Below are 23,412 nucleotides of genomic sequence, written 5' to 3'. Positions count from 1 at the left end.
ATGGGAAGTCTGGGGCATGGCAGGGACCTGAAACCAAGTGTCTCGGGGCCTTGGCTTGTTCCAGCACGACTCCAAGGGTCCCTGCTTCCCCTAGACCCAAGCCAGTTGTATGCAATAACCACTTGTGTAAACAGACTCCAAACATACTTATCTCCGCAGTAACTGCCAAGCAAGGTGGTCTACCTTTCCAGTCCAATTAGCGAGTCCAGAAACAAAACTAGTCAGGAGCCCCAATACCCTCAAAGCCGATGTTTGAGGATGTGAGAGCACCTGGAAAGTTCCCCGCAGCTCTCTGCACATCTGTGATATGACCTGAACTGTTAAACCAGCCCTAGCCAAGTCCTGAGGAGCAAAAGCTAAACACTGCTAGAAAACACAAATGTAGGGGTGCACGCACCCCAGGACACCCTTTGTCCTTGCAGCAAGGGGCTAGTAAAGCACTGCCTGCTCTCTGGCTAGCTGCGCTTGTAGGAAAGGAAGGAGAAAAAAGGAATATGCACAGCAGCTGATCTGTGTACAAGGGATCCCAAACCAAGCGTAACACAGCACAGCCCGCAGGAAAACACATGGCTTAAGGACAAGGCAGCTCCTGGGTCCGCCTGCTTCCAGAGATGGGTGCCCATTTTCCCGAAAACAACGGCACAACGGCAGCTTTTGCTGAAGGGCTGGCTCCTCCTCTCCCCTCCATGTTAGACCTCTTCACTAACGATATCGATCCATCACACACGCTGCTACAGCTACGGACTGGCTCAGGGAGGGGAAGGCTTGTCACAAAGCAGGATGCTAGCCATTGCATTAAACCAAAACCCACAGACCGTTTCACATCCCTCTGCAAAGGCCCCTAGAAAACACAAGCCCTAATCAGTATGTAGCATCTAGGGCAGGCACAGGTTAAGCTCCCACTGGGAACGCATGGTGGATTCCTCCTCATCAAAGCAAAAACCCAACAGACAAATGGATACGAGATAAGCTTTGTTATGGCAAGCGTGAGCTGCGTGTGCGGATACATATTAGCATCTCATCACGAGGAGACGCTGCCCACCCGGAGCAGTTCAGATGCAGCAGTGTGGAGGTGAAGGATTTAAAAGGACAGAATCCCTCATGGTGGCAGCTCTCCAGCATCCTCCATCATGCTGCAGTAAAGGCAAACTGGCTCTCGAGTTCTGCTTTTGTCTTTGCTCCTGATTTAAAGGCAGAGAAGGGAATTCATGCTTAAAGTACAGGGGGTAAGCACCTGTCCTGCAAGCAGTCTTGTTGAGTGGATATCGATACCTACAGGAATACTCAGAAAAAGCCTAGCATCACCCCAGTTGAGGCATGTGGCAGATTAACCACATCCAAAGAGTATGGCCACCACGACACTCGTGCTGACCCACAGCTGGCATCACCCCAGTCCTGCTCCCAGCAGAGCCGCTGCCCTAACAGAAGAGGCCAGGGAGGACGATCCTCCCCGCTGAGAAATCCAAGAGGCATCAGGATATGGCCGTGTCCCCGAACAGGCAGGACCGTTCCCAGCTGCTCAGATGGCGGCACTTGGTCAGCCAGGAAGTATCCCAGAGGACACCACTGCCACAGCTGAACTGGTCTCTCCATCAGAAAGCATTTCCTACACAACAATTTCAAGATGTAGATTTTCTAAAACCCTTGAGCAGTACATGATACTTTGGCACCTTTGGTCCCCAGACAGCAGAGTTCATCGGCATCCATTTAATCAAGCGCTGTACGCTGTGTCTCACTACAGACAGCTCCGTTTCAAAAGGCACCATTAAAGCCAAACAATTATCTCCTCCTCTGAAGGCCACAGACTCGGCTCCATATGGGAGACAATGCTCCCGAGGACCCACGGCTCTGCCAGCAGCAGTGGAGGGGACAGGTTCATTAACAAACTGCTAGTTTCCAGAGTGAAGCTGCATCCCAGGAAGGGAAGAATTAAAATAAACCTCCCGAGCAGCTTGGAAACGTAGAAGCATTGAGACAGTCAGCTGGGAAAGCGGTAGGTTATTTCCCCGCTCTGCAAACAGTACGGAGACACGTCCAGGGATGTTTGCACCTATACCAAAGCCTCCTTCCTCTATTAGTTCCACCTCCCCTTCACATCCACTTTCCTCAAAAGTAGGAACAAAAAGTATAGGGGGGAAAAAAAAAAGCATTGAGAACTTCCTGTGGAAGCTGGTAAAACTGCAAAACGATCCTGTTTGATGTGCAGAGCCGAGCCATGCCATTAGGTCACTGCAGGAGCAACGGAGGAAGATTTTTAACCGAGACTGGGACTCTGCCATCCCAGTCCAGATCTAGACCACAAACTGGGCACAGGGTTCGCTATTCCCCACACCCCAGCCGCCTCTACTTACAACATTTATGGAAATGAGAGTGTTTTAACCCAGGACCATCTCCCGTCGCTCTGATGCTGCATTGCGGAGTTAAGAGTTATAATAGTTGCAAACATGGCTGGAGGAGGACATTGCTTTGTTTGAGGAAAATCAATGCACTAAATGACACTACGATTCCTTCTTCACCTTGTTTTATGGAAATTAGAAGAAGCAAAGACAAAATGCACAACTAAATCATCTCACATGCTATCTATAAAGTTTTATAATAAATTAATAAAACTACATACTTCAAGGTTACAGAAGTACGTAGGTGAAATACATAGAAAAAAGAAATTGTGATGAGTTTTATCTGATTTGAAGCTGTGATAGGGCATCTAGAGTTCTACAGATAGAAATCTGGAGAAGAAATGTTAAAATATTCTGGCTAAAACATTTTATGGGCTGCAGAAAAACAGTAGTTCTGCTGAAAAATCGCCGCAACACTCCAACTGCTCCGGACGGTTTGTTTTAGAGAGGCTGGGTGGCAGAAGCTGCTGCTCTTATTTATTGCAACCAAAGTAAAACCTGGCCCTTGGTAAGCTCTAGTTAAGACAAACTACCTGAGCAGGACCCTTTGGCCCCACACAGGCTTTGCCCAAGCTTTCTTGGTCCCCAGGAAATGTTCTTTAATCTGTGAAATACAAAGAGGCTCTAAAGGACACCTCCACACACAACCCGACGTACACGGAGCCCCACCGATGGCCAGACAGCCCCTCCAAGCCCGCGATTCCCCATCAGCTGCCATCTTACCCAGAGGAAAACCATCCCAACCGTGCCTGCAGAGCTGCTTTATTTCCAAATATCACCCAGCACTGAATGCGCAGCTGGGATGGGTGAATTGCCGTGGAAAGAACGGGGATATTTGATATCTTGGCCATAGTCACTCCAACATACAACTCCAAATACAAAATTCTCATCTTATCCTCCCAGGGCTGAAAGGATTTTGTGAGCCTTAAAGAACAAAATACTAGAATGTGGAGGGCTATAGAGAGGTGCTGCTCATTTCCAAAGGGACAGACCCACACTTACATAATAAAAAAAAAAAAGCCAAAAAAAGAGCATCTTGCTACTGCATTATGTATTTGAAACAAAAGCAAGACTGTTGTGGGGATTGTGAGACCAGCCAGAAGACAAATATGCAGCAGCTCTGTTTCAGAGTGACTGCTTAAAGAAAATTTTGTTGCTATCCACCAGAGAAGAACAGAAACTTAAGACAAACATATTCTGAAAGCCAGGAGAGAACTCTAAGCAATCAGTTCGACTTTCTCAGAGGCTACATCGAGAACAACAGTAATTGTAGGAGCCGGGAAATCAGTGGAGCTTTCTATCCCTAGGATACTGGCTGGAGTCCTTACACCATCTTTCAGCTGCAAATTGGATTTTTTTTTTTTTTTTTGTATGTGCAGAAAACCTGATCTTCCTCCTACACATTGAGCAAAGACTAGTTGTGAAGTTTTACATGTCAGAACACGGTGATTATTGGGCTGTGTGAGCAGGGGCAACAAGCCAGCCACCTCAGAGCTGACTGTTACTGCCACAGGCTTGCAGAAGAGCTGAAGTGTCCCAGGCCCCTCGCACAAGCCTGCAACTCTCAGCTCCACCTGAAGGGAAGGACTGTAGGGAGTCACTTCAGTTATCAGAAGCCACTAATAAAAATTCCACAATTCTCAGCAATAAGCCTTTGTTTAAAGCTATTCAAACATGCAAAACATCACCTCAAAATTTACCATATCCTAAACTGTAATACTAAGCCCCAAAATTTATAAGCAGGCAGTTTCAACAAGAAATAACACACACACACTGCTGTCACTGGGTGAGTATTCATCAACACTGGGGTAATCAGGGTGTCCCCCCCCTTTCCCACCTGGCTGGGGGTACCAGCTGCAATGCTCTTCACCCAGCCCATTTCCCCCAAGAGCCTGCTGGGAAGGAAGGACAGCTGCATGATACAGAATTAAATGAATCTACCGAAGGGAGTATTGAATTAAAATTGCTGGTAGCAGCATTGAGCATTACGCTGGGAAGCCGAGGTCTGCTCCTTCTGTGCCAGAGCCTTCCTTTCCCTTCTGGGAGCCAAAGCAGGTTAGAGCTCCGCACACAGGAGCCAGCACCTGGTTTTTGTACAGAGCACAACCAAGACAGACGCACACATGAGCTGGGCACGCTACCTGAGATCCTCTGCTGCTCCTGAGAAAAGTCAATGCCTTCGCCGATGGAACTCATTATTTTCTCAATCTGAAAATAAAAAAAAAAAGCACATGCTGCATTATTCATAAGGCCTGAGGAAAAGTTAAAGGCAACCCCGGGATCTCACCTGCCATGTGACTGGCAACGAAATCCAGGAAAGGATGTTAAGATACCTCCGACCTTGAAAAGGTACCCTTAACGCCTTGCCTGGAAAAGTCTTTGTAAGGATGGGTGACTTGGAAGGGATGCGGAGAGGCTGGAACTCCACAGAGCCTTCCCTTCCACAACTTGCCAGTGCCTGAAAATAAACAGCTCCAACAAAACCATCCCTCTGGAGCATAAAATTAGGGAGAGGGAATGGAACCCCAAGCTCCTCGGCTCACCCTGTATACACATGCAGCCCCACCTTCACCAGCAGCAAAGCCTAAGAAATGCAGTTCACTAACTCTTTCACAGCATGCAGAAAGTAAACGTGGCTTCACCTCGGTCTGGGGTTTGTTGAGTATTTTTGGTTTGGTTTGTTGCTTTTTTCTAAGCCATCACATTTCCCAATCCTGTGCATGGATGCTGTGCTCCTCACCACTTCCACTGAGAGCAGAGATGCTTAGAAAGAGTTTGAAAATAGCTCAAGTTTGCAAAAGCAGCAACATCACGGGGGCAAATGCCTTAACTACCCAGGAGAGGGAGCTAAAGACAATTTCATCCCCCGATTTAAGCGATTCACAGTCAGTAACTCAAGGCAAACCTCATGCAATTAAGAAAAAAGGTAAAAACTACTGCCGGAGATGGTGTCTTTTCAAGTCCACTTAGCATTGCATATAGATATCTGCATTTGCCACAAAAAAAAAAAATTAATACAAGTTGCAATTTTCATACAACCTACAGGAAATTTTCTCACATGGGAACAGGAACTTTTCAAAAACAATTCTTGAGCAAACTTTGTAAATCAAGGCTTTCTAATGCAATGCTGCAGAGGGAAAACTGACAGTGACAATTACTCAGTAAATTCTGTTAAGATGAAAGACCTGATAAATTGCACCTCAGTCAAGTCAGATTTTTCAATGATCTAAAGCACTAAAGCCCACTATTTTCCAAAGAGCAATGAGACACCTAACACCAGGTCTGGTAGCTTACCCCAGTCTTCAATCTATAACCAAGCAGAAAATAAAAATAATAATAAAAAAAAGCCCCCAGTGAGAGATTCCTGAACTGAAATCTCCCAAGAAAATATTCCTGCGAGACACTTCAGAGCAGTTGCTGCTGAATGCAAAGCCGATACATCGACTGGCAACAGAGAGTGGGGGGGAAATAAACTTCAGCTCTTACAGAACTTTTTTTTTTCTGGTCTTTTAAGGATAGATTTGGGGAAGGAATCCAAGTTTTCCTGGCCCTTATCCCCCAGCCGCCTTTGCACTGCCTGCATCCCAGCGTGATGCTTCACTCTGTGCAGCTGCACGAGCTCCCAAAAACGCCCGGCCAGCAAGCGGGGCTCCTGGAAACGCTGTGGGGAGCCAGGAGCTCGGCTTCCATTCAAAAATCAATGGCAGCTGGAAGCTGAATTCCACTAGGGAGGGGGTTTTTTTTGGTGAAGCCAATAAAAAAATAGTCTTAAAAGGCTTCTGCCAAGTCAGATCTCCAATAAAGTCCTTCCTGCTTGCGGACAGCAGACAGGCAGTGCACTTGTAGCATTAAATCTCACCACAGAGAAGGCATTCATGTGATCTATAGAAAAGTCATTATAGGATGTGGATCCTCTGCCCCTAGAAAGCCACGAGAACAAGCACTTCTACTGGACTTGAAATACAGTTAATGTTAGCTTACTGGGAGCTTTAAGACCAGCCTAAAAAAAAAAAAAATTAAAAAAAATTGAAAATTCAAACATGTATGGAAGAAAAGCAAATTATGTTCTAAAAAGATTTCAGTTAAAGGAAGGGGTTTGAAGTCGCAGGATGCCCGGGGGTCCTGCCATCGGCGTGCTGCTCTGCAGTACATGTGGCCAAAGGGTCCATCACTCTTCTGGCCCTGGACACAACCAGAATTCAAACGTGACCTGTGCTAAAACAGCTGGGCGATACCTGACCCCGACGCCGGGATCTCCACCGGGCTGCCGGAGCCATGCAGGTCTCAGCAAAGGCCAGACGCCATCAAACGCTGACACAAGGGTTAAGAGAGTCACTAACAGGGTGGCAGGATGAGCGATCAGATCCCTTGTTTCACAGGAGGGTAAAAATGACAACGGAGAACTGATATGACAGCCTGGGACATGAAAGCTTTCACTTACAGAAGACAAGTCATTCAGAACTTTAATCAAAAACTGCAAGCTATCTGTACAAGAAAGGGGATTTTGCATTCTAAGCTCAAGTTTAAAAGGATGCGCTAAAAAAGGATGAGACCACGTAAAAGGCAAAAATATCCCGATTTCAAGTGGACAGAGGCAGCCTTTTGATGACAAAAATCAAACACAGGTGGGGTGGCTCATTTTGCTACTGCTCACATCACTAGCCATTGCTTCAGGTAAAAGTTACACAGTTAGTCACTGTGTCATCTGATCTTGCTATTTAGATGCACTGTGGCTGAATAAGGAAGCCCCAGAAATCCATCTTGAGAACTGGAAGAAAAACTTGGGCGTTTTTGTCAGCTAACCTAAAGCTCTTGTGTGAATCAGCAACTCTGCAATATCAGCACACAGAGGTGTGGGATCAGCTAAACTGGAACCAGTTAAGAGGAAAAAAAATGAATTTAAAGTCTGCCTTGTGATGCTGAGTTTTTCTTCCACCCCAATTATGCCTTTTAACTGTTTTCCTCCGTTGGAGGCATTTGGGGCAGTCACCTTCACTCCACCAGTCCCACGCCTCTCCACAGGCTCGGTTTTAAAGAACTTTACCATTTCTCTTTAGTTGTGATGGAGCCTGAAGGACGCACGAGCGATGCAGCAGCTTCTGCTCAAGCCTGCAGACAACGTGAAATAACCGAAAAATATGAATTGCCTCGTATTTCTCAGCAGAGGTTACTGATTGGAACCCAGAGGTAACCTGGGACTCACAATGCACATTTTTGCCAGTCACCATTTTGGCAAGAATCCCCTGCTTTGTCTGCCTTGGCCCCTCCGAAGCAGCAAATGCTCCCCAGCAAAGCCTTGAAATTTCATGGCGCCCTTATGTATCATCAGTACATAAAGGCCATGCAAGACTGGAGGGAAATAGAGGGATGGTGCAAAACAAGCCTTATTTCCAAGTAAGACCAAGGGCTTTGCTACTGACAGTTTTATTCACTGCCATAGGCAGACACCGAACCTGAGCTGCGGCAGGATTTCTGGGATACTGCCACAACCCTGAGGGCTTGCTGCAGATGTTGGGTCTTGAGGTCAATTCAGTTCAAGCTCCAGAAATTTAAGGGCATTAAGCTTTGAAGATTTATGTCAATTAGCTTCACTACAAGGTATATTTCTAAGCTGGAGCTGCTCTTGTACCTACTGTCTGGGATCTTTATCTAAAAAGTGTTTACTTCAGCAGATCTGGGATCATTTGGAGCAAGAATCACTTGGTTCCAGCCAAGCTTTTCCTATAACAGTCACCAACAGGAAAAAAAATGGGTGGGGAGGGAAGGAAGAGAGGAGGCGAGGAGAAAAGCATGTTTGTTCAAGCAGCCCCAGCTCCCTCCGACTGTCTCCCAGCAACAGAGGCAAAGCACTTTGCAGATCTCTTACGCTGTGCCGGGACCCAGCTCTGAAGACGTGCGGGGACTGCTGCCGGTGCTGCTGGGAAAGGCAAAGAGCACAAGAGCATGTTTCCGTGGCAGGTTCAAACCCCACATTTGCAGCCCCTCTCTGGTCAGAGCTACGACTCTGAACACTATTTGGCAAGAGCCAGGTAAGCTCCCTCCCATCAGATCCTTGTTACAAAAAAAAATCCCATTTATTCCCCAGCATTTTTCTGTTTGTAGAGCCAGCGTTTTGCCCTCCCCCACCACACTCTATGCCCTCTTCCACCATTACCCACTTGCAGTTTTGGTACTTCTCCCTGCATTGTGAAAGAGAAGAAAAAGTTTTAACTTGATTTTAAGAAAGGTCAAGCTCCTCTGCTGTGTTTCTTGCTGGGAAGAAGCAATGCCAGCTGCAGTACTGTGGCCCTGGAGAGGATGGTGCAGGATAAAAGGGCTCTCCCCATCTTTTTGCTTCCTCTAAATGTAGTACGAGTTTTCAAAAAAACGGTTTCTCCCCCGTGCATGGAGGTAACGTGATCAAAAGCCACAGACAAGAGGACAACATGAATGCAATCGCAAGCCGCTCTGCTCTCAACGGGCTGGATGAGTTCCCCTGCCCAGGGCAGGTCACCACGGTCTGACACCATGAAAAATTTGCCTCCTTCTCTGCATCCCTTTTCCATAGCTGGATTCAAACTGCAAACTAACTCTGAGCACCGGGCCAAGTTCACTTGTTTCCACTGCACTGCCCTCCCCTAATACGAGAGGCACTTGATGCTTTTCAGGTTCAGGTCCCAGCACTGACAGTTCTGCAGCCCAAACACAGAGGTGAGGACTTGCAGGTACTTCTTCAGCACTAAAACATCCACAAACTCTTTCTCAACAGCAGGGAATCACCTTGTGCTATATAAAACTGAATGGTAATGAAATAATCACGTGGCAAAGGATTACCCTTCACAACCCATCCTTTGCTAAATATTGGTTTCATCTGGAGGTGGTCAAAACTATTACAATTAATGCAAAGGGAAATCCTGCATGCCCTCGGCTCTCCACAGAAAGGAAACACTCTCCCAAGTCACAAGCCAAGTCAAACACCCATTTATTGCCCGATCATCTTGATTTAACTTGTTAGGAGGTTGCAAAGAGAAGAATACAGGGAAGGACACAAATCTAAAGAGGGAACAAGCACTTTAAAACATCCCTATCCTTTGCAATCAGTCCTCAGCTGCACTCTACGGCACTAAGATGGGGCTGGAAGAGAAGATACCTTGAAAATAGCCTATGCTACAGATTTTTAGGCTGTTCTTTCCCAGTGGTTAATTATTAAAATACAAAAATACCATGTTTAAATATAGCATTGCAGTTCAGACTTAGTTGTAGGCTGAACACTCAGTTCCGATTTGTTTTGGCTTAACCTGTTTTTTTCCACTCAAGCACCACGCATCTGTCTCTGAACAGGTTGTGGGGTGGGGATTTTTATGTTTAAGGCCTGAAACCCTACCGGGAAAGCAGACAAACTATTGCAAAGCTAAAATACTTTGGGAAAAGGAAAGGTTGCAAGGATGGGACAGCCCTTCATTAAACCCCAAAACAAGGGGTGCAATGGGAAGTTGTGGAGTGGTTTCCAGGATTGAAGGACACTGATTTATTTTTGCATTTGCCTACGATTTGTTGAATAAAAATACCCAAAAAGAAGGAGCTGGGTGTGGCTGAGAGTCATCGCAGGGCTGGGGAAGTGGTAAGCTCTTCCACATAGGCAGGCAGGCAGCCACGAAAACATAGCAACTGGCAATTTACTCCAAAACAGCACTTTATCTTAAAACAAACTATCCCGAGCAACTTGAGTTCTGATTAATAGAGAAAAAGGTATTTGTTTGTAGAAGGCCAGTAAAAGCCAAGCCAGCTTGGAGGACATGCTGGATGCTGAGGTTTGATCTGCCAGCAAAACAGAGGACATTTTGACACCAGAGTCCTGCTGAGTAATTCCCACCTCGCAGGGCTGGAGACCCAGAGATGGACAGGTCCCACGTCTTCTGTGGGTACCCAAGGGCATGCACGGCCCCGCAGAGGCACCGCTCCGCAGCCAGCCCTGATGCGCTTCGTTTCCACTCCCCTCCTCTGATAGACATGAAGCCATGGTGTCCATATTAATCTCTCTGGTTTTTCCTCCCCAGAGCCAACACTGAAGTTTGGAGCCAGCGAATCCATTGAGAGAGACAGAGGACGATTAAACAAGTCCCGGGGTCTTTTATCACCAAAATAAAAGACAGCTTCGTGCAATACGAGCTGTCTGCAGCAACTCATTTGCATGCAGGGAAAGGAAGCTTCATTCAGAAAGCACAAAATTGAGCAGCACTCCATTAGCGTGACACTCACCCAGGTTCGGGGGCATCTTTATGCTACTGGAGCTTTCTGGAAGGGGCTTAGTAAAACCTCACCTACGGCTGAAAAGCTCTTACATTTGCCATCAATATAAATGCAGAAGTTTTGTTCTCAGTCTCTGCATGCAACATCAGTGATTCCCAAGGACATAGCAAGGTTGTCCTGAGAGAAGAAAAAAATACATATACACGCACATGCCAGCATTCGGATGACCAGATATTACTGAGGACCACACCTATCCTCCCCCAGAGGGTTTATAAGCAGGGCTTCCCCCCCTCTCCTTCCCCTCCAAGAACAATAGTAGGTGGTCGGGGCATCCAGCTGCTTCGGAAAATGATCTGCATTGCTGTTCTGCAACTCCGCAGACATAACACCCTGCATCCCCAAGCAAGCTCCAGGCTCTCAGCCCCACAAAACAGCTCTGTTTAGAGTAAATGCATGCTCCCTCACTTCGAAATTTAGGCAGCCAACCAGGAGGGTAGGTTTGTGTAACTTAACTAGGAGGTTGGAAGTGCCCCTAAGACACCAGGCTACATCAGCCAACCTTTCCAGGCAGCGCTCACTCTTTCCCACACCTCCCCCATGCACACACACATGCTCCTTTGCACGGAGCTTATTTCTGAGAAGCCACCTATTACCATTAAAATCCAGCTATGCCTTGATATACAGAGGAGAGTGATGCATTTATCCCAGAAAAACAGCTTTTAGAGTTAACTCAGGGGCACTGAAGAAAAACCTCCAATGAAGTGTTTTCCCTTTAAATCACTATAACAACTTCAGACTTGTTAAATCAGGTATGAACAGAACGAGACGTAACAGATCGCTTTATTCTCCTAGTGCTCTTCACTGCTGCAACAGCCCCCGATATCTGGGCAGCCTGAACAGGGGACGACGTGTTATCATCTAGGGATGCTTCACAGCTGGAGGTGTGTCTGTGGATGTGCACATACATATATGCACACACAAGTAACTACAGCATGTTGCCTCTGGAAACCAAACCAGCAGAAAATTACTTTTTTTTTTCCCCCCCATTGAGGTGCTTTCTGTGGTTCAGCAGTTCCCCCAAAGGTGACAGCAGCATCCCCACCTCTGCGACACGGGGGTCGGTCAGCTTGTGCCATCACCAAGAGCGTTGGGGACAGTGTAAGAGGGTTTCTCCTCAAAACCTGTCCTGCCTGGTGCTTCCTGAGCTTACCTTCTGTGATACAATTTCTGGTACCACACGGGATTGCTCATCTCTTTCTGAGCTCTGCACACAGGAAAAACCCTGCATGGGGTCAATGCCTTCTGCTTCCTCCGCAGCCCCTTCCCAAACTGGCAGCTTAAAAATCACCAGTCCAGAAGCCTGATCACAATGAAGATAAGCTATAGCATGCCTGCACATGCGTCAAAGAAACAGAAACACTGAGCAATAGTTATTCAGATAAAAGTCTGTAATTAAATAAAAACACACAGAAACAAATGGCACACTATCTACCATATGTATGGTATTAGTGCATTATAATGACACCCTGCAGCATAAGCATAATTAAGAATATATCAGGATTCCCATTATAAATCCTTATTATTACAGGGTTCATAACCTATTGTACAAACTCGCCTGGGGCTAGAGCTCGGCAGACAAGATAACAGTTCCAGCAGCATATTTTATTCTTGAAAGCTACTTATAAAGTTGGGTTTAAAGGTTATCAGTATTTTAAAATTTCTGCAATTCCAAGTAAGTGTCAAGGGTTAAGACTTCATTATTTCTAAGTTTCTACAACTGATGGATGGGGCAAATTTGGTTTAAAATTATTAAAAATAAAAACCAGAGAAGCTGCTTCCACAGTTTAAAGACCCCTTTGAGTACAAACACCCCCAATGACAAAGCAACCAGCCTCATTACAGCCTAACGGGCTAGCTCTGAAAAGCAGGGGAGAAAAATAAGGTCAATGGACGATGCTGGGGAAGTGCACGACGCCTCCATCTGATACTTCCATTTTGCACCAATACCACAGCAACAAACCCCAAATACAGCAAGGGCAAGATCAGCCACGAGCTGTACGGCTGCCTGAAAAGGATGATCCCTCCCGTACACAAAGCCCGACTCCCAACCTTCAGTATCACGGTTGAAAGTCTGTGTCAGACAGTTACGAACACAAGATGCTGCTAGCCGTTTCCAACTGTTTTATGGATTTTCTAGTAAATAAGAACAAGTTATTTTGGGGTTGGTGAGAGGAAAAAAAAAAAGCAGACCTATTTCATCAAGATTTAGGATTTTCTTTTTTAATTGTTGACTTGCGAAATCATCTCTCAAGAGATGCAGTACACAGTCTGGAGGGGACGAAAGAGGTCAGCAAATGACTCAAGAAAGAATTGCACAACAGTGCTAAATACCAACACCCTGCACAAGAGTGATGGACTGAACGAAAAACCAGCTTTAACTAGCCTTTTTGAGCATCTCAAAATTAATTTACACCACAATTTACACCACCACAAGTCCTGTAAATGGCAATTTACAGCCCCTTAGCTGACACTTCTACATTTTCCCGGCTTCTCAATGCAGTGGTAATCGCACTGGCCCAACTCCTGCTTCTCATTTCAAGTTTAGGAAACACATGGTGAAAAGACACAGCCTTCCCCAGCAGCCATATCGAAATGAAGCCCAACTACATTTGGCATGCTGCTTCACATTTATTAGCTGCACCTCTAAGCACTTGCTGCTTTTCCAGCCTGCAGCCCAGCACAGCGAGCACCCAGGGTCGCACACGGAACTCGCTGCAGCTTCCAAGCGTTTTGCAGATTCACGTTAATTGAGGTTTGACGTGACAATAGTGCAGGTAATGACAGAGGGGCCAAAGCCAGCAGAAAGGCGGCCTTCCTAAAAGCCAACGGGCAAGCCAAGATGACACTGCGTGCAGACATTCATCTGGGAGACAATATAGCAGGTGCTGCTTTAACAAGCAATTAGGTTCTGCCTGCTTCCCTGTTCATCAGGCTGATGCAAGACAAGTGATTTAAGGCATTTGTCCCAGAAAAGTCTTTGGTTAATGGATACCTAATATGACTAACAGATATTCCATCCCTGAAGGTGGAAGCAAGGCTGGTCAGATCCAGCTGGGATACATCCTCAGAGCAGAGGGAGGGCTGGATCGCAGCATCCACCAGGTTCTCTGAAAGGGATGGAGTTGCAAATATTAAGAACGGGAGAAGGTTCTGGGACAATACCTGCTGGATGCTCAGCTCAACTGCAGTCCTGCAAAGTTTGGATCTGGGCCATGAATCTCATTTCGAGATTGGTGACAGTACATAAACCACTTCTGGTTTAGTTTACGATGCTTCAGCTTATGTTCTCAACATAACCATCCCATAGAGCAGAAGTCTCATATTTCATTGCTCAATATATTCTGCATATACAAAAGATACACCAGCCTGTGTTATGAACTCAGCATAACAAATACCAAAGGCCTGGAAAACATAATGCTCAATTTATTAATTCCAACCTAAACTACAAAAGCAAGTCAGTTGTTTGAGGCGCATTTCAACACTTGAACTTCAGAGTTTCCATGCTATATCCTCCTCCAGCAGCATGTGCTTTCCACACACAACGTGAGGACTCACTGAATTTGTTATTTATTACAAGACATTCTGCAACTGTTCGTTAGCGATAAAGGCGCGCACATTTTATGGCTTAATGCGGTCTCCGAGAAACTCATTTGGATCAGGATCAGGGACTGTTGCCTCATACCACTCTCCAGTCTGTGTTTTTGTACAAAATCCCAAAATTACAAATCTGAACACATACCAAAAGGAAAGGAACTTATGGTATATATTTTTATTTCACAACCAGTGTGTGGTGGATCTGCAGTTTCAGAGCACTCCAAATATCAGTGATTTTTGACAAACACCCAGTAAAAGTCGACGTTAACATGACAAGAAAGATGGCCAAGTGCGACAGTGCATCTGCTCGTAACAGTGAAATGGCTGGACGCTGGTTATTTTCAATTCACAATAAAAAAAGGCAAAACCCCCTTAAGAATACTGAATCAATTCACTGTCTTCACAGCTACGTTTTCATACTCTTGCATCCCAACACACAAAGCCAAAAATGATGTTAGGCTCTTGGTGCAAAGGTTGTCTCTGGCTTGCAGGATGCAACGCAGGATGGTGAAGCCTGCTTGGAGACTTGAGATAGAGGTACAGAAACACTTTTGTAAAAACAAAAGCTTCTGAAGTGCTCGAAGATGCAATGTAAAGTGGAAGAGAACATAATGAAAGACTGAATTTAGTAAGGACACTGAGGCTGGACGTTTCTGTTCCTGACAGAGAGTCCCGAAATCGCCAACAATCACAAGATCGTTGCATAACCAAAATAGCTGTCAGAGCACGAATAATTTGCATAGAAGAATCAAAAACTGATTCAGAAATACTGAGTTGATACACTTGAAAAGTTAACAGAAACACACAGCAGCAGCAGTGGACTGAAATTGTTATATTATCCTAGAACACTGGATGCACACAGGCTAATTTAGATCCACAGTCAGGCTGTAATTGGTGACCTATAAATAAGAGGAGAAAGAAGTCATTGTGCATTTAGATCTGTATTGAGGGCATTTTCACAAATCCTTTTGAATGCATGGATGGAAAGCCTCTTCCATGCACAGGGTAGCTGATAAGATGCTACATCTCACTATTTTGCAAACCTGCCTTAGGGAGAACCGCCCTGGATACCTGTCTAGTTCCAGATAAATTGATACGATTCAAAGAGCTGGCAAATATAATTCTTGTTATGTCTAAGCCTTGCTGCTAAATACAGGAATAAAGTATACATGGTCTTTACATTTGCCTTTCAGACCAGAATACCAACCAATTTTACCGATAAAACTGGTAAAAATGTCTTAATTTGGCTTGGATTCGCTTAGTTCAGTATTGGTTTATAATTTTGACAGACTGGCCATTTGCAATAGATACAAAGCAAACCTGTACTGTGAAAACACAAAAAGTTTCACTTCAAAAAATTAATCAGGATGGAGGAAATCTCACCATTGGGGGCAAAGGGAAAAGAGATTTGACATGAGGGATGATGTAAGAATTCCTGACCCTAGCACAGGAAAAACAAGAGGAAACGTTGGGATCTGGAGATAATAGATTAATCAGCCCAATAATTAAGTCGATTAAGATACTGACGGACACGCTTGTTTAGAATAGCAGAAATCAGAACAAAAATATTGGCCACATTACTGCTTTTTCCCTAAATAATAATAAAAAAAAAATGATACAACATTTCAAACAGATAAAGGGAAAACTGGAATGAGAGCTTAGGAATGAGGGCCAGCTCTAGGCAAGGGACGTTGGCCGAAAAGCACGCCAAGCACACCTTGCTTTGAAAACAGGCTCTGCCTGGTCCCACAAGCCAAACCGAGGGTGAGTGAAACATGAAGATTTAAAGACCTGAACCAAAAAAGAATAAATTAAACATTTTAGGAGGCATAGGCTGCTGGCAAGCAAGGAAGGAGCCTTGTGTCCCACATGGCAGGGATGCTCTCGGACCACGTAGGACTGCGCGAGCCAGAGATGCGATGACCAGCCTGCGTGCTGCAGGTGGTGTGAATGTGGAGAGGCTGAACATATTGTTTTCTCAACTGCGTTTCTCACTTGAAACGCCAGTATTTTGATCTACAGCGTGAGCCATACGGGAGCCGTTACCCAGCAGGTAAGCTGTATGAGCTTGTCAGAACAAAAACCACTGAGCTTTTACAAGATGCAATTTCACCAGGCACTAAAATAGCAGCTCTCCCCCTGAATAACAAGCGAAATATTTGCATTTTCTTTCAACACCAGCTCGCAGCTCTGAATTTCAACTTCTGGGTGTCATTTTAAGGCAGTGGCAGGTTTTGCTTCAAGAACTCTTCTGAAAGTTTCACATTTCAATGCAAATGTTCTTAATCCTCAACTGTAAGTGTGTAATTACAGCACTAATTCCACTAGGTACTTAAGCACCCAAGCAGTCCTGACAAGGTTAATGGAGCTCAAGTATTTAAAGCCACCCCATAGCAGCCACAACCTCAAACAACTCGATCCCCAGCTCTTCAAAACCTGTGATGGGAGACACGACAGATGTGCCATTTACGCCTGGCATCCATCCTTAAGTGACATTGAGACCCCAAAAACGGGTCAGCAACAGGTAAAACACCACATCCGCAGTTACTGCCAATGGGAAAGAATTCCTCCTGCGGCGACAGAGAAGCATGGAGCACCACTGCAATTATTCATAGGAGATGATGGTTGTCCAGGGCCATAATTAGCTACAGAATATTCATTAATTCAACTAATTCACTTGGGAAAAAAAAAGGCAAAGGGGTGGACTGTGCATCTCCGTTTTTCTAAAAAAAGCTAAAGTAAAATGCATGTTTTATTCAGTTCCCTAAGTTTCTTTTGAAGGAGTTTTAATCTCTTCCTAAAAGACCTAAAGACAGAACAAAAAGCAACTACCTCATTTTGTGAAATTGATGCTGGAACCTCTGAGCCCAGCGCTCATTACAAATTCAGCATCGGAGCCACCTACTTGATAGCAGGCAGCTGGAAGTGGAGGATTAAGGGATGTCAGGAGCCAGGTCTGAGGCTAATTCTCAGTAGCCTGCCTCATTCTTTGCCCCTGGACACTTAACAGATCATTTTTCTTACTGACACCTACAACCCAGAAGAGCAGCTAACTCAAACAGCACTGTGCCTCAACTCCAGACGTCTCTGCTCAGTACGTGGATGCAGATACGGGTAGGTGACATCAGATTGCACAGATGCATCTCCTGGATCATACACGTATCAAGAACAACCACACTGCAATCCTCAAAATAAAAACCTTTCCCCTGGAGCAGGGTGTCCTGGCTGCACAGGCAGGAGCACGGGGTACAGAGTAGAAACGAACAACGGAGACAAGTGCAGAACAGCAGCTCGTAAGAAACCTATTACAAAGGCACTAAAACTAAATTCCTGAAGCCAAGACTCTACCCAGCATCTCTGCGTTTTGCCGAAGCCAAACGTCTCCCCCCCTTCCTCCTCCTCTACAAATGGAGCCCATTATCTGCTCTTTGCATTTCGGGGTTTGCACCTTGCTTGGTCCTGTGAGAAGCGAGGCTGCTCCCCAATACCCGTACATCGCTTTTATCAACCTGACAGCATCTAAGGGACAGAAAGCGTTTATCATAGCCCGACTTCTCAAGCCAGCACAGTTTTTAGAGGACTATTTGACAACATCCTCAAGCCCAGCCATCATCCCTCCGTCGCTTCCCCCAGGAGATTACACTCCTGCTAATTACTCTCACTGTCAGGAAGCTGCTTCCCCAGCGGAGCTGTGGCAGCTCAGTGAATGATCATGATGAAGTTTTACTTCCTCTCGGTCAGGCTCTCTTTAGCACAGACACGCTGATCTATCAAATGGATGAAAGGACCTGAAAAAAAAATGCAAAAGAAGCTGGGGCAGGGGGAGAAGGAATCGTTTAACACCTAAACATGGCCGAGAGCGATCAGATAGCACGAATTGCTCAGAATAAAGCAAAGTTGTTGCGTACCCCTTAGCCTTTGTCAAACAGCTTACTAGTCACATTACACATGTATACGTTGCCTTTCATCCAAAGAGACCCAGAATAGCTTATCCCCAAGACAGAAACCAGTTTAGCCCCTCCTGGATCACACTGGGTGGGTGGGAGGGTTTGCTGAGTAAACTCCAAGAGACTCCAGTACCCATTTTGCATGACAAGGTTTGCCTGCCCACGGCGGGGCTCACACATCAACCCAGACAGGTATGCAGGGCTGGAGCTGCTCTCCGGAGGAGAAAGGCAGAGCAGACACGAGTTAATCCACCCTGGAAAGGGGGCTGGCAGCCGAGCGGGGTGCTGGGAGCCCCCCTCCTCCTTCAGGAGCACGAACACAGTTTATTCTCCTATACAAAATTCGCTGTGACTGCCACACTCATCTCCCGGCCACTAAATATTTATAAGCCGATTATAAAAAACAAATTTATCACTTTAGCCCTCAGCCAAGTTTGGGAGGATTCAAGTATTTATGCTGACTAGAGCTCTACCCCCTTTCACACTTCCTCTCCCCTAGCTTGCTTGCCACTCAGAGGCATCGAGCATTTTCAGTCCTCACTCCTCTCCCTAGGCAATACATTGCTGTTTGCTTTATAATTTCTCTGACTTGCTTGCAAAGAGTTTCTATCCAAGCAGGGGACACCACGTGTGTGTTCGTGCTCCCATGAAGGAGCCGGAGGGTCAGGAGGCAGACGGGACACATGCTGAACATCCTTTGCAGGACGGAGCACAAAGCAGCACTGTCGGCTTCTGTTATTTGGGCCAGGTCTTGGAGCTGGGGACAAGCTTTGCCAAGTGAATCATTTCTTCCCCATCCCACCCTTTTGGCAAAGCCGGCGCCACCTTCCACTTCCAACAAAGGGCATTGGCAGCGCTCGGCTGGGGAAGGGACGTGACCCTTTGCTTCCAAGCAGCAGATTTTCCTGCTGTCCCCGGTCAGCGAGACTAGCTGAGCACAGTCGCCCATGGCCCAGAGCGATGCTAGCTCAGCCTCTGCCACGAATCCCATCTGTCCATGGACACAAACAGGTCCCTCCCCAAGTCCCCATGCCCCGAACAGACACACCTACTGCTGGCAGGGCCAGCGGGCAAAATCCTCAGCTTGTTTGCTACAGCTGCGTGTTGCATAGAGCTGCATATGGATCACTTTCCTCCTCAGTTGCCTGCATAAAGACTATTAAAATTAACAGAATAATGCATATAAATCTGCCATTGTTTCCCCTCAACACAGAGGAAGAGCCAAATCATTGCTAACAGGGGCAGCTCAACAAGGTTTTATATTAGCCTGGTAAATTCAGAGGCTGCAAGTTGCATTTAATTCAGAGCAGCTGCATTATCCTATTGAGGAAACTAATTAAACCTCCAACAACAGCACTACATTTATGTTTAAATCTCATTGTTGCCATTATGACCAGCCAGATCAGCCCCTTTCTGCACATAGAAATTACTGCAAAAACCCCTCAAATGTTCCCCACAGGTGCATCTTTACCATTTCTTACCAATCTTAGGAGTCTGCTTTAGGATATTTTATAGCAAGAACTGGAGTCAGAATGAGACCCCAAATGCCTCTATATAGTCATTGGAAATTAAAGAGCAAATCAAGCTAAAGACAGTGAATCACCAGCTGCTGACTTGTCTACCTTCTTATGAGAATATTTCTCTTCATGTGGTGTTTTTCAGTGGGAACAAAAACATTCTGCAAAAAGAAGCTATCGCCATCTCACAGATGGGGAAACTAAGGCAGAGATGAGAAACCTCTGTCCAGAGTCATTTGAGCTGGTCCAACAGCCATGAGACCCCAAGGCAAATCAGTGCTCTAGCCACAACCAGATTAAAGCAATTCCACGAAATGTTTAAATTACACCAGAAATCAGGAAGACAAATAAAACCATCAGGTTTTGATAGTACAAATTTTTTTTAAGTTAGACCTGACCCATTGTAGACAGATGTGAATTTTTCACATTCTTTCTCTGATTTGCTCACCTAAACATAATGGGAAGGAAAAGCAGATTTTCCTCTTGTGGCTTGTTAGGCTGACACTGGGTGGAAATGATGCTTTTTGTTTACAAGCAGGGAAGCAGATCTGTGGGTTCATTTCTCCGAGCAGAGGAAACACAGGCACACTAACACTTGACCTCTGCTACCAGTAAAGTTGTGCAGCACTGTAAAGCCAAAGGCTCCTTCCCTTTCAACGTTTGCTGTGAACAGTTCAGTTAGGCATGAAAAAGCACGGGGAAAATTATCCGGCCCCTTCAAATAAGCCTTCTGCTGCAGAGTCTTTCACTCACAGTCATAGTACAACTGACCCAGGTAATTCACAGCAAAGCCTCCACAACCAGAACAGCTACGGAGGAAAACAGATATATCTTGCAACCCTGAAACACTGCAGGGAGTGAGGGTGTGAACTGAAAGATGGGCTTGTACTGAGGAGGGATTCCTGCTTTGCTTTTAGTGTCTTTGAATACCTCCCCCCTCTTCCACAAAAGATGATTTTATCTGAGTCAGGATCGCAAAGGCAGCTGAGTATCACTCAGTGCATGGAGGACAGGTGAGCAGGGGCACAACCGTTCCACAAGTTCATGCACCCAGCACACACAGCTCCACACCCCCAGCACCACGCCAGGGGTTTTATTTCCTTTCAGTGCACAAAGAGTGGTTCATCTGAGCTTATCTCTTCTGCAGTGCCGCTGCTCTACCAGCAGAGAATCATCTCCAAAGAATGTTTCAGTAATGCTGCGGTGCTGAATTTCAGAGGGACACTTAATCTCGCCTGAGTGGTTCACTAGGGCCAACTTTCTGAGCATGAAATATTTAACTATCCACAGGCCTCCTGTACTATAATAAAGTGACTTCTAACCAGCCTCTGAAATAAATATGCAAAGAGGAAAGCAGGAGCTATTAAATACACAAAACAGCCTAATTACTCTCTTCCTTCCATCCCCATGAACCCAGGACACTGCTTTACCCCCCCGCAGCAGGGGCCCAGAAACAAAACATCTCCTCCAGATGCTGGGAGAGTCCACAGGGAAGAATTGGAAAGAGGAGGTCAACAGAAAGATTTGAGATGCACTGTTATCAATTCTCCCTCATTTTGGGGATGTAAAAACTCATCTGGCTTGCCTAAAAGGAATCAAGCCCTGTATTTGAGCAACTTAAACTTTGAAAAGCCCCTCACTTCTTGCAATTCTGCTTCTCCTCCACTCCAGTTAAGCCTATTTTTTTTTTTTCATTTAACACCTTAAAGACTTACAAGTGAGCAATTGCCTGTTAATGTGATATGAGAGTTAGTAAAAGTAGTGAAAACCACCCAGGATTCCCTCCGAAGGCCAGAGCAATAGAGAGGAGCTCATGCTGTACAGATTTATTCCTGGCACAGACACTCTTAAGCAAGGTCAGCCTTACCTCATCCCACTCTGAAGCAAAGGACGGGGACTTCTCCAGCCTCTTCTTCCCAGTGCTGCAGTTCGAGAGCGATTCGCTCCGGCTCCCCATGGCATCGTCCTCTGTCGGAGAGCAGGTCAGAAGATCAGAGTCTGATTTAGACAAGCTGCGGCTGAGTTTAAGCTCGGCTTTGGGTTTGCTCCCTGGGTGGGCTCTGCCCACAGCTCTGTCCCCCTCTTCCTCAGCACCGCCGGGGTGCTGTAGCACGTGGGGTGTGACTACAGTTTCAGGATCCGCCCGGTTGACGTGTGTGTGCTGGATGGTTGCGTAGACCACTTTCTGGTTTTGGTCTGGAGAGCTGGTCCGTACTGATCCAGAGGCAGGTAAGTCAGCATCCTCCAGCTGCATAGCAGGTGGGTGGCTTGTAGCTTCTGTGCCTCCTTTCTCTGTGGAGGAAACGAGCCTGAAAGGGTCCTCACTTATCTCACAGATCGGGGAAGAACCATGAAGCAACCCTGAAAACTGCTCTGGAACCTGGATGTCCTGGCCGTCGGCAGAATCCTGGGTGCGGCTACCACTGCTCCTCCTGTGGTCTTCAAGGGGATGAAAACAGAGGGGGGAGAATTAAAAACATGGAAGAAGCAGCAAAATTCCAGCTCCCCCCCTGCCCTCCCTCAGCGAGGGAGGGAGAGATAAAGAGAGAACAGTTCAGTATTGTTCCGCATGCTCAACTTGTACCCAAAGTCATGGCATTTATGAAATTCCAAACACTGGCCTGATTTATGCAATCTGGCAGCTCTCCTTGTTGTTTTATTCCTGTTAACACTAACTGTAGGCCTTGCTATATAAGGCTAAGAGAAGTGCTAACTATATCCTGCAGAGAGAGCGAGTGAGGTAGGAGAAGCAGAGACGGAGGCTCCTGGAACATCTGATACGTTTCCATAAAGGCCAAAGCGTTATTTAGAGCAGCGCTCCCTGCTCTTGGCACAAGTTGCAGGGTGGGAAAACGTCTGGACTGTAATCAACCTGCGAGTTCCAAAATCTGTTCCCAAAAAAAAAAAACAAACCACGCTGCTTTCCTCCCTAGTGGTTTCCAAGCTTAACCTCTCCTCCTTACTCAGGGGAGAGAAATAAACAGTTTATGCAATAAAAAAAAAACTCGCTTAAAAAGTCTCTCTCTCACAGGCAAACCACTGAACACAGAACGGACTGATCTACTAAGGCAGAGCGCTGCATGGAGTGCCGGCTGTCCCAGACATATGACACTGTTACTCAGCTACTCCTGCACCAGCATCTTTAATATCAGGTACCAGGGCCCTGGATAAATCATGAATAATTGACTGATCCCAATTGCCAAGTGTGTGCACAGACATACGTGTACTCACCTCGGTCACATTACACACATGCATTTGAACTGTAAAAGCAAAACTCTGTAAAGCTAAATAGAACTTTTGTTTACCAAGGATTCCTATACCTGCCCATAACTGCTTGCAAAAATTAACCACTTCCATTTAGTGCTGCAGAAACACTCTTCAGTCTGAGGACCCAAAAACCAACACTGCAAAGGAACAATAAAGCAAAGCACCCCGATAACGTGGCTCTGAAATGCAAGGAGGATGTTTACATGTGAAGAGGAAATTGCTTGCTTTGCAAGACAGCAACTCTCAGAGGCCAAGGCAGAGAATTCCTCATTTCAGTGAGGCAAAATACACTAATGAATTTTACTTATCTTTAACTAAAACCAGCCTATTAGCAACAACAGTGAGATCAACTCCTTCCTCCCAAGCATCCTTTCCAGCACCAAGCTTCACCAGGTCATTTTC

The 23,412-nt window shown here is 45.9% G+C and overlaps 1 protein-coding gene across 10 annotated transcripts in view; it reads right to left on the bottom strand.

Annotated features, from left to right (window-relative positions):
* ANKS1A (ankyrin repeat and sterile alpha motif domain containing 1A) overlaps positions 1-23,412 on the bottom strand; it is a 106,846-nt gene that overhangs the window by 32,982 nt on the left and 50,452 nt on the right. For 9 of the 10 annotated variants that reach the window (XM_054803514.1, XM_054803515.1, XM_054803517.1 and 6 more), the window contains 2 exons: positions 21,611-22,182; positions 4,538-4,604 (listed from right to left, as the gene is read on the bottom strand). In XM_054803514.1, the coding sequence (XP_054659489.1) occupies positions 4,538-4,604; positions 21,611-22,182 (639 nt within the window). Of the gene's footprint in view, positions 1-4,537; positions 4,605-21,610; positions 22,183-23,412 lie in introns of those variants that run through there. The other variant, XM_054803523.1, reaches the window with a different exon arrangement.

The sequence above is a fragment of the Grus americana genome, chromosome 25, assembly GCF_028858705.1.
Source record: "Grus americana isolate bGruAme1 chromosome 25, bGruAme1.mat, whole genome shotgun sequence".
NCBI classification, from domain to species: domain Eukaryota; kingdom Metazoa; phylum Chordata; class Aves; order Gruiformes; family Gruidae; genus Grus; species Grus americana.
The sequence above is the reverse complement of the archived record's forward strand: the minus strand, read 5'-3'. Positions and strand labels throughout refer to the sequence as shown.